This window comes from Xyrauchen texanus, chromosome 36, assembly GCF_025860055.1.
Source record: "Xyrauchen texanus isolate HMW12.3.18 chromosome 36, RBS_HiC_50CHRs, whole genome shotgun sequence".
Classification (NCBI taxonomy): domain Eukaryota; kingdom Metazoa; phylum Chordata; class Actinopteri; order Cypriniformes; family Catostomidae; genus Xyrauchen; species Xyrauchen texanus.
This window is the reverse complement of record NC_068311.1, coordinates 721,858-733,560: the sequence shown is the minus strand read 5'-3', so window position 1 is coordinate 733,560 and position 11,703 is coordinate 721,858. Positions and strand designations below refer to the sequence as shown.

Here is an 11,703-nt window from a genome sequence, read left to right as displayed (position 1 = left end):
AAGTGTTCCTTTACGAATAAAAATAACGTTTCTTTGTTTTTTTTCCATTTGAACCTGGAAGTAAACAGAACATGTTGGATTTACTTTCAATGGAAAACAAAGAAATGTGATGACATAACTTGCACATAATCAATGATAATCTGCACTATATCTCGTGACTAATCAAATGTAAGTAAATGAGTGTCATTGATCATGTCAAAGCTTTATAGAGACGATCAGACTGAAGCACATTTGACTATTTGCTGGAGAAACATGATTATCAGGTTTAGTTCATGCACATTTAAAGCAGAAGAGACATTCTCACATGCCTGTGCATCCTGAGGATTATACTATAACTAGTTACAAAACATTTGACATTAAATAGTAAACAGCAGAATAAAAATATTTCATGAGTGTTCTCAGACTAAGATAAGAACAGAAGTAGATCTCATTTTCAAGTAGACGTACCTAGAGAGTAAAATGTCCATTTTGTCTGTTTGAAATGTAATGTTTCCTGATTGTTTGTTACTCTGAACGGTTTGTCCTCCTTCAGCTGAAAGTGTGAAAGTTCTGCTGCTTCAGCTCGATCAAAGTCTAAAGGACACAGTCATTTATACAGTGATGGAGTCTCATCTCATGACCATTTACAGATTACGGTCACTGTGACCTGCCCTTGATATGAACACAAAAGCACATGTAATCTTCGGAGTCGTTACTGTGCAGTAAATGAATAAAAACATGAACCGCATTGATGGTTTTCAAGGGTTAATGAGTGTCCTCAAAATTCTGCTCAAGACGATATTATGTATCATATCCAACTTTGCTTTGAAAATGTTTTGTTTGGTTTCTTTCATCATGACATATCTCGTTAAAAGATGAACCTAATGTACATAAAGTTAAGTCGGCCTATGGGAAGAACAAACCACTGTTATAATCTTCAAAACAGACGTCTGACAATACTTGAAAACAATATTAACGCTGTGAAATGCGTCAAGGTCGTATGTAGCTATTTTAATGTCTTTATTTAATGTATCCTGTTTTGTTTATACAGCATTTAAAAACATTTATAATAAAGTGCGTCCAAGGAATTTGCAGTCTTTGAGGAACTCATGTGATCTCGTCATTCGTCAGGCTCTTGATGGTGATATTTGTATGACTTTGGCTCGTAAAACATATTATATGGTGTTTTTAGAGATTTATCATTATCGTGCGGTCTGTGTGGGTGGTGTGTGTACTGTAAACAGATTAACAGGCGGAACTAAACATCCGCTGATGACGTTTCAGACGGGCAACTTTCAGTGCAGCACCAACAAATTCTTTCTAGTGAGTCAGTCCACTCGGCGGTCATCTTTGGAACGCTCTCGCGAGTTTATTCACAGTCGTGACAGTGCAGCTCCCCTCTACTTGAATAGTGGAACACAGAAACCTCCAAAATGGTTGGTCAAGATTACGATCACAGATTATATTTCAAATTAGCATTAAAATCTGACTACAATGGAATCATAAATTGTGCTTCTTTACCTCAGATTACTATAATAAAGCAATGCTCCCGTCTTGCATAGCTAATGCGCATGCGCATTCTCAAGTTGATTGACACGCGATGTCGGTATCTAGAAGGTGATTGGCTCTTTAATCTGTAAGGCGGAACTTCCGTTCAACATTCGTTGACCGTTGGGCGCTCAAATTTCTCCCATTCATTTAAATAGAAGTGGTCCATCTCTGCTAAGTCATTTCTGACACCAACTTCCGCCGTGTGTTTATATTTGAAAATTCTGCACACATCTGCAGGTAAATAATGAAGGAAAACTCGCGTTTACTCTATTTAGACAAAAAGTATCAAAAGCTGACGCGCAGCACATGTAGAAATGTGGCTGTTTATTTTGTAAAAAAAATACCATGGTACTCACATGGTACATGTCGAGTGGTATATGTCAACTATCTTTGGTAACAACGTGGATCTTTATGGTTAATTTGTGTACGTTATACCCTGGTATTTCTTTGGTACAAGATAGCATTTAAAAGTATACCATGGTAGGTGTCCAAACATGGTATTACTAGAGTACTTTTGGGTTTTGTAAGTGAAATAAATGCAATTCTGGATCAGCTAGAGATTTTACTGATACAAAGCTGTTGGTGTAGTGTGTTTCAGTCATTATTAAAGTGTTTTAAAATACTTTGTCCAATCACATCTTAATATGGAGAGACAGACACAAGTCATTCATAGGTTAATTATTTTATAATCTGTAAACACTGTGTCTCTGTGGCATTATGAAAATTCCTGTGTTTGTTTCGCGTGACCCGATAACGTTGAATGGCGTGAGTTAAGGGGCGGGGCTATCTCTTTGTTTGACCAATGACAGAATGGGGGCGTGTTCAGGAACTGTTTTGAAAACGATAATTCTGTTTAGTGGTGCAGAAATGACACTTCTCTGTGTGTTTGTTTGTATTTGTTGTTCTCACAGATATGTCCACACTCTTCCCGTCTCTGTTTCCCCGTGTTACCGAGTCGCTGTGGTTTAATCTGGATCGTCCGTGTGTGGATGAAACCGAGCTACACCAGCAGGAGCAGCAGCACCAGACGTGGGTCAGTACGGACTGTGTATGCGAGCGTGTATTGAACACTTATAAACTAATGCGCGTGTGTTTATGAAAATGTATGTGTTCAGTTGCAGAATATCGCAGAGAAGGACAATAACCTGATGCCCATCGGACGGCCCATCTTTGAGGTGAGTGAGAACTATAACAATGTGTCGGTTGCCGATATTTATCGGACAATTATGGACCAAATTAAAACCACTGTTTATAAGCATGAAAATGCAGATATGAAAAAACTATGTTTTATTTCAAATTAATTAGTAACACAAATCCAGAAATAATGATGGCACAGAATGTAGAAGGGTTAGCACTCCTAAGAACATCTCATAATTAATATTTATTCTTCTCGTTCTCACATTAATGAGGAAAAAACGTTGTTACAGACGTGACAGTTGTGAAAGCGGCACTTACCTAAACGTGATGATGGTCAAGCCATCCAAAACACTTCAAAACCAGCAGACATTGATTGCAGAGTAATAATAAAATGTGGGGTCGGGGTATCTCAGCGAGTATTGACGCTGACTATCACACCTGGAGTCGTGAATTTGAATCCAGCCAGGTTTCCTTAGCAACCAAATTGGCCCGGTTGCTAGGGAGGGTAGAGTCACATGGGGTAACCTCCTCGTGGTCACTATAATGTGGATCTTGCTCTCGGTGGGGCATGTGGTGAGTTGTGTGTGGATGCCGCGGAGAATAGCGCTACGTCTCCAAGGTAACACACTCAACGAGTCACGTGATGAGATGCGCGGATTGACGGTCTCAGATGCGGAGACCGATAAGATTTGTTCTGCACCACCCGGATTGAGGCGAGTCACTACCCTACCACGAGGACTTCGAGCACATTGGGAAATAAAACAATTGAAAGAAATTGTAAATACTAAAATATAGAAATTCTTTGAGATTTCAGAATATACATTAACTCCAGTAAAACCAGTGTGATCTACATATCACATAATATACAATTAATATATCTAATGTGAGAATTACTTTTACTCATAACCGCTCAATACAACTTCAGAAGTGATGAAAGTATCTTTTCTTTTTCAATTACACAACATTAATTCTTCTTTACTGTGTTTTAAAGATGAATTATTGGACTGACTCTCATGAACTGTTGATATGTGAGGAACTGTCAGCTGATCAAATGTCACAATTTACTCTTTCAAGCCCTAATTAGAATAATTTATGCAGGAACTTTTGCTCTTGTCACACCCCCTTTAAACAGTAGAACCTTTGATTTACATAATTTATGTTTGTTACATCTGTCATGTGTGTTTTGAACAGGTGTGTGTGTGAGAGAGTGCGCGTGTGTGTGAGAGAGAGTGCGTGTTTGTTTGTGAGAGTGTGTGTGTGTGTGTGTGTGTGTGTGTGTGTGTGTGTGTGTGCAGAGAGAGTGTTTGCGAGTGTGTGTGTGTGTGTGTGATATTGTGTTTGTGAGTATGACAGTGTGTGTGTGTATGACAGTGTGTTTGTGAGTGCGAGTGTGTGATATTGTGAGTATGACTGTGTGTGTGTGTGTGTGTGTGTGTGTGTGTGTGTGTAAAATGAAACTTCAAAAATGTGAGTGAAGTGTTTATAAATTTTATTCATAGATGTATAAAAATAATAATAATCTACATAATATCATGTGTAAAGCCACAATTGATGCCTGGGTCAAAATTGCCCCGTGAATGCAGAAGATGTAACAATTGTTTTAAATTAAAGAATCAGAAAAAAATAATAATAATTGTATTTCAATAGTCTTGACAAAGTCCCACAATTTGGTTCCCGTACTAAAAACTTTGTGGTATTTGAAATTTATCATCAACCTCTCCCAGGTCAAAAATGACCCGAATGCAATAGACTGAAATCACGACATTTCTAACCTTAAAAGTCTGCGTTCAGCGCTTCAGTCAGTGCTGTGTGAGCAAACGGCGCCCCCTAGTGGTTTGGACGACATTATTCATTATACTATAATAAGGCATTTAAAAGTGCGTATTGTTCCTTTGGTTAAAACTGTTTATTGTTCCATGATGTGGTTGACATGTCTGTGGAATTGCTCAACATATGCATGTTCTATTATATACAGTACATACATGTAAAATGTATGTTCTGGCGTTTTGAACTGCAAACTTGTATCAAAATGTGCTTAAAAGTCTTGCAAAATCTTTAGATTTTGGGCTAAATATGAAATCAGAGGCACATTTCACTTTCTGCCTTTTTGCAAGACCTTCGATGAGGAAGAGGAGGAAGATGACGAAGATGAGGAGGACAGTGAGGAAGACTCGGAGGACGACGAAGACATGCAGGACATGGACGACATGAACATCTATAACGAGTTTCCTGACGATGGAGAAATCAATGAGGTCAGAGGTCAAGAGCCACACACGCAAACGTCATGAGATATTCCTTTCGATCGAGTTACCCCTAATGCGGAAGGCACTCGCACTGATCGTCAAAACATCTGCTAATGAATAAATGTGAAAGCCTGACCGTTGTATGCTAGTTCTTTGGTTAAAACAACAGGTCGCCTGATTTGACCCTTTATGCGATTATAAGCTTCACTTTTGAAGAGATGTGAGTTTTGGTTTTAGGTGAATGATGTGAGTGTCACTCACTGACAGGTCGACATGGAAGGAGCCGAGCAGGACCAGGACCAGTGGATGATCTAGACCTCATCAACCCATCATCAAAAGTCTGTTTGTTGTTGTTGTTGTTGTTGTTGTTGTTGTCAGAAGCATGAAGATGGACTAGACAGTGTTTGACAGAGAAACAGCGGCCGCCGTTTGACTTCTGTGTGCTTGAAACCGTGTGCAACTGAAATAAATTGTATATGTGTCATTGCATTTTCAGGTCTGGCCAGGAGACACACACACACACACACACACACACACACACGCATATTCACAGACTACAGGACGAGTGTTATGAAGCGTTATGCATCTTCGCACATTGTAATGCACATTATCTATCCTGGGAAACGGATTATAACTGACTCGCCCGTCACTGGAATTACAGCATCGATAAGAAACGTCTGTTAAAGTAACAACGAGAACTTCAGGTTAAACTTTGTGCCTCAATGACTGTTTAATGTATTTGTGCTGTTTGTATCATAATGATTCTTTTTACTTGTTTGGATTAATTATAATTGTAAATAAACACATTTATAGTCAATTATTCCTCTTGGACACTTCTTACACACCATTTCACATTTTAATAGAGTTACGCCCAATTTAATATGATCATAAAAAGTGTGACCGATTGGTTTTTAAGTTGGGAAGTGTCCCAATATTCATCCTCATGTCGTTCCAAACCTGTATGCTGTTAGTTTGTCTGTCGAACACAAAATATACAAAGGACTGGAAATATAAATATTGGACAAACGTTGCATAGATTGGACATCAAACGTTATTGGTTTTCGAGGGACTTGTAACCAAACATCATGAAATCATGGGCCCTATTTTAAAAGCGCTAGTGCAGTGGGCATGGGTGTGTGGGCGTGGCCTTGAGGTTTTGGTATTTTCGTGCAAGCATGCACTAATGGGGCTTTTCCACTGTGGATAGTTCCTGGTTCCTGGTACTTTTTTTAGTACCACCTCGGTCGAGGTTCCAAGCGAGCCGACACTAAATGTGACGTCAAAACCCTGCAGATCACTGATTGGTCGGAGAGAATCGTTACTAACGGCGTCACTGGATTTGCGACACGGGACATCAACCCGCTAGTTTTAAAGTTAGCAACAGCGATAACGGTATCATTTGTTCACGCGACTTTCGAATTGTAAAAAGTAATGGCTGTGTGCAAAACCACGCCGTGGTCAATAAACGAGGTGCGGGCGTTCCTCTCGTTAGCGACGAGCGAAATGATGCAAAACAAAAGTCTTTCAGGAAGTGTCTCAGCTGTCGGCTGCACATGGCTACCACCGGACCTCCCAACAGTGAAGGGGAAAATAAAAAGTGATGACAGAACCATCAAGGAAAAGTGGAAGTGGTTCGTCCAAATGGACGCTTTCTAGACTGGCGAGCAATGGGAGGGAGAGTGCGCTGGACTCGGTCACGATGGAGGATGGGACGTTTTGTTACGTTAACTCTAAACTCTGCTTGAAAGCTTCACTTTATTTAGTTGAGCAGCTACTGGAAGCTTCTAAAACAACCAATTTAACTGTTACACTCGTGTAAAATCCACATCAACAACTGCTTTATGCAGCACAATGCGCTAGCAGCTAACAGCTAGCGCTCGTGTTATTGTTTATGGTTAGTAATATTTATGTCGCGTTTAAGATGATGCCACGGCAGTAGAGGCGGCGCAACTATGACGACCAGCCTATAATCCCGCCCCCGTTGAGGTGGCATTAACTGCAGTGGAAAAGAAAACTCCGAAAAGTAAAGCGAGTCGAACCGTAACGTGCCGTAAGTCTAGGTGCAAGTGGGTTTGGTGAATTTGCACGTGCAAAGCACAAACGGGCCGCGTCAAGTGCAATTTAATTCTGAGGTTCTTCTCCAGTTATTGCACCGTCTGCGTCTTATTATATACTGTAGTCCATTCCCTCAAGCACCTGCGATATAAACAAAGACGGCACATTCAGAAGATGTTGTTACTGTAAATGGACTGTATGTCACAATCACATTCATTTGTGCATTAACTGCATCCGTGATAAATGTCAGGCATGATTTGGATGTACACTCATATTAGTATTATTAGTCATTTTCCTCTACTGACACACAAATCATGGATAGCATTAACAGTGGGTGTATCGGCACTTCACTTCTACCCGTCCATTTTTATTGAAACACAAAAAATGTAACCAAAAATATTTACACAAAATGAATTGCACTTCAAACCAAACAAAAATATAATCAAAATAATGAAGTGGTCAAAACAGTCAACCAAATCCAACTCCTTCCACCGGCCCCTTTTACAGTGACTTCACAATCACTCTACGACAACAGGTGGAAAAATACCAATATATATGAGATTATAAATGTAATTGTGAATATAGCTTAAACAATAATAATAATTAAAACACTTGTTTGTATCCCCTTTTCTCCCAATGTTGGAATGCCCAATTCACACTACTTAGCAGGTCCTAGTGGTGGCGCGGTTACCCGCCTCAATCCGAGTGGCGGAGGATGAATCTCAGTGTCCTCCACTTCTGAGACCGTCAATCCGCGCATCTGATCACGTGACTCCTTGTGCATGACACCGCGGAGACTCACAGCATGTGGAGACTCATACTACTCTCCACGATCCACACACAACTCACCACACGCCCCATTGAGAGAACCACTAATCACCACCACGAGGAGGTTACCCCATGTGACTCTACCCTCCCTAGCAACCGGCCCAATATGGTTGCTAAGGAGACCTGACTGGAGTCACTCAGCATGCCTTTGATTCAAACTCATGACTCCAGGTGTGATACTCAGCATCAATACTCGCTGAGATACCCAGACTCTCCCTAGCAACCGGGACAATTTGGTTGCTAAGGAGACCTGACTGGAGTCACTCAGCACACCCTGGATGCGCACAAAGTGCAGAGCTACGACTCGTAGCATGTAGCTCTGCACTTTGCGCGCTCATGAAAAATAGAGCCCCAACATATTCTTTAAAAACAAATTGACGTTTCACTAATAAATATCAACATAGAATTTGGAGCTAAATGAGGGTGTGTAAATTAAGGCAGAATTTTCCTTTTTGGGGGAAGTTTTCCTTAAAGCCTTGGCACATGGAACAACTGGAGGGCGCTGTGAATGATGGTCTCAATAATGACATACGTTTCATCTCATGTCTCGTCAATCATCCGATGCGAACATTCAATAGTTGGCAGCTTAAACTGTTCGCTGTTCGTTTGGGACAAACGTTTTCACTTTATCCCGAGGAACGTCAGTTCGGCCATTCCATCACGGATACCGCGGATGTATTCCAGTGTTGCACGGTGAACTCTGACCTCGTACAGACCCGAGCGCCGGGCGTGTCGCAGGAAGTTTGGCGCTCCAGGAAAAATGACGTTGTCGGCTACGATGAGCGAACCCTCTCCGAGCAGACCGCTACCCTCTAACAGCTGCAAGTCGGGCAGGTAACAGCGCTTCCAGTGATCCATGAACACTAAATCTAAACACTCTACACCGTAGTCCTCGCGCAAGCGCGGGATCACTTCATCCGATGGGCGAACGATCAGCTCCACCTGCCCAGAGAGAGAGGAAACATTGATTGACTCTGTCCAACTTAATATTAGGTGTCTTTAACTACGATTGATCATTGTTATGATCTCACCATGTCGTCATCAAAGCCCGCCAGACGAATGATCTTTTCGGCCACCACTGCGTTTCGCTCGTCCATTTCGACAGAGTAGATTCGAGCACCCATCGGCAGGGAACGCGCCATCCGTACAGTGCTGTACCCGCAGTGAGTGCCCAGTTCCAGCACAGTGAGCGGACAGTGTTCCTGTAGTAATCGGTCCAGAATCTTACCTGCTCAAAAGAAAATTACTTCAAATACATTTTGGTTTAAGGCATTTAGCGTACGCTAGTTTACATAGTGGGTTAAAAAGTGCTTTAGCTGAACAGATGAGACTCTTGAGGGCCTCTAAAACACGTGCAATTCTCTAAAGTGCCACTAGTGGCACAGAAATGACACCTCACATTTAATATTTTTGAGCTACAGGTATGACATACTGTATTTGTGTGTGTGCGCGTACCTTTCTTGGGCCCGATGTTGCTTATAAACTCAACTTTGCTGCACCATTGGTCAAAGGTGTCCAGGATGCTCTCGGGGTCACCGGGCATGGCGTGGGTCAGAATGTACTGATAGGCCCGTTCCTCTCGACTGATGCCCGATAAACAGTCCCGCACCCAGCGGATCAGAACGGCTCGATACAGCAGCACAAAATAATAGCGATAACGAATAATCATCGTGAGTAAAAGAGGAAGTAAAGCCAAAGCGATCGCAGGAGAAACCATCTTGACCTCTGACCTGTAAATATCATTCTTTATTAGTGATGTTGGTTAAGTCAGCCATCACTATTCCTATTGTTTATAGTGATTTGATCAAACCTCTACAACTAAGTATTAAATGTCTGCCAGGTGAATATAAGTCTGTAATTGTGATCCGTTAGTAAAGTAACACCATGCCTCTCCTTAACAACACACATGAGGGATCATTCATGTCTGGAGCACAAACTGCAGGATGACTTGCAGACTGAACATTCAAAACGTGGCATTAACAGGGTAGATGTCCACAAAACGTGGCATCGCCAGGGCGCACGTCCATAAAAGGTGGCATCGCCAGGGCGCACGTCCACAAAAGGTGGCATCGCCGGGGCGCACGTCCACAAAAGGTGGCATCGCCGGGGCGCACGTCCACAAAAGGTGGCATCGCCGGGGCGCACGTCCACAAAATGTGGCATCGCCGGGGCGCACGTCCACAAAAGGTGGCATGGCCAGGGGCGCACGTCCGCAAAAGGTGGCATCGCCGGGGCGCACGTCCACAAAAGGTGGCATGGCCGGAGCGCACGTCCACAAAACGTGGCATGGCCGGAGCGCACGTCCACAAAAGGTGGCATGGCCGGGGCGCACGTCCACAAAAGGTGGCATGGCCGAGCGCGACGTCCACAAAGCGTGGCATGGCCGGGCGCACGTCCACAAAAGGTGGCATGGCCGGGGCGCACGTCCGCAAAACGTGGCATGGCCGGGGCGCACGTCCGCAAAACGTGGCATGGCCGGGGCGCACGTCCGCAAAACGTGGCATGGCCGGGGCGCACGTCCGCAAAACGTGGCATCACCGGGGCGCACGTCCACAAAACGTGGCATTTTTGGTAAGTTTTTACTAGAATGTAATTTGTGGTTGCTAAGGGATTGCTTGGTGGTTGCTAGGGTGTTCTGAGTGGTTGCTTTGAGTCTCTTGATATGGAGTTGAACACAACATGTAATACATACTATAGGAGGTTTGTTCACATCACTATGAGGATTGACTTTAACCCCATTCATTATACATTTCCAACTACTCCAAACAGAAAATACATGTCATAATATGAAAAAGCAACATGACAAATAAATTCCCTTCGTTTTTGCTCAACAGTGTGATGTGACAGAACAAGACATCAGAGACGTTTACACACGGCTGAACTGTTCTTAGATCAGTTTCATTCAAACTAACACTGACAACACGGAGGAGAAGCTTCTACTAAACATCCACACATATCATATTATAATCTGATGTTCAAATAAATACCTTACCAGATCTGGAACACTCTTGTGTGATGGTGTATGAAGAGAGACACGGTTGATGCTCCTCTGTGTGTGTACGGCAGGTGTACAGGAACGCCAGTCATGCAGCAGCCAATCAGCTTCCGTCATTTGAATAATTGATGGCAAGCTTATGGCCTCCTCTTACACTGACACACCTGAGGTGATCACATGACCATCCTACAAAACAACATCACTGCAGGAATTACACTGAAAACACTGCTATTGTTGGTGGTTACCTGGGCGTTGCTTTAAGGTTTGATTTGAGGCACCATTCATGTCTGTAGCACAAACGCTGCAGAAAGACTTGCTAAAATAAAACTTCAGCGATAAAGCGAAACCGAAGCAACTTTAATTGAATGTTCTAAAATGGCATAAAACACGATTTTCAGCTTCATAATTGTTTCTGCCGGGTACATCACATTTATAGATTTACTGTAAACAAAAAAAATACTATTAAAAAATAAAGTATCTGACAGAATATTCAATGTCCAGATTTAAAAATGTACATTTTAGTTTTCTTAAATTGGAAATAAACAGCGGAAATAAATTCATTATGGAGCTAAAACTAGGACTCAAGTATTTAAAATCTTAATTTTGTTTATTTTAACCTGTTGATACGCAATCGACCGCACGCGGCGAAGTCACTCTGCTTACATTTAATATATAATTTACCATCTATAAATGTAATTAATGTTAACAAATGATACATCTATTCAAAGGTCAAAGGGTTCAACATTGATATCCGATCTCTGTTTCACGATAGTAATCCTCCAGAAACAGCAATTGAGTTATTTGTGCAGGAGTACAAATGAAAACATGCGATATCAAAACGGGACTTTTATTGTGAAAACACGCGATATCAAAATGGGACTTTTATTGTGAAAACACGCGATATCAAAATGGGAC

General features: G+C 42.0%; 3 protein-coding genes across 4 annotated transcripts in view; 1 reads left to right on the top strand and 2 right to left on the bottom strand.

Moving 5' to 3' along the window:
- folr (folate receptor) overlaps positions 1-578 on the bottom strand; it is a 6,985-nt gene extending 6,407 nt beyond the window's left edge. The window contains exon 1 of the mRNA XM_052107695.1: positions 448-578. Coding sequence (XP_051963655.1) covers positions 448-467 — 20 coding nt within the window. The 5' untranslated portion in view covers positions 468-578. The remainder of the gene's footprint in view (positions 1-447) is intronic.
- Positions 579-1,348: 770 nt separating this feature from the next.
- Positions 1,349-5,746, top strand: anapc15 (anaphase promoting complex subunit 15). 2 transcript variants are annotated; one of them, XM_052107701.1, is made up of 5 exons: positions 1,349-1,415; positions 2,442-2,563; positions 2,646-2,705; positions 4,782-4,919; positions 5,178-5,746. In XM_052107701.1, the coding sequence occupies exons 2-5, from the start codon at positions 2,444-2,446 to the stop codon at positions 5,223-5,225; spliced, it is 366 nt and encodes a 121-aa protein (XP_051963661.1). In that variant the 5' UTR covers positions 1,349-1,415; positions 2,442-2,443; the 3' UTR covers positions 5,226-5,746. The 2 variants fall into 2 exon arrangements, with proteins under 2 accessions (XP_051963661.1, XP_051963660.1); XM_052107700.1 differs by lacking the exon at positions 1,349-1,415 and adding an exon at positions 1,667-1,767 and having other exon boundaries at positions 5,178-5,745.
- A 1,563-nt stretch (positions 5,747-7,309) lies between these two features.
- LOC127630213 (transmembrane O-methyltransferase homolog) lies at positions 7,310-11,144 on the bottom strand. The gene is made up of 4 exons (XM_052107693.1): positions 10,786-11,144; positions 9,249-9,523; positions 8,825-9,021; positions 7,310-8,735 (listed from the first exon to the last, which is right to left on the bottom strand). The coding sequence occupies exons 1-4, from the start codon at positions 10,878-10,880 to the stop codon at positions 8,415-8,417; spliced, it is 888 nt and encodes a 295-aa protein (XP_051963653.1). The 5' UTR covers positions 10,881-11,144; the 3' UTR covers positions 7,310-8,414.
- Positions 11,145-11,703: the final 559 nt, after the last annotated feature.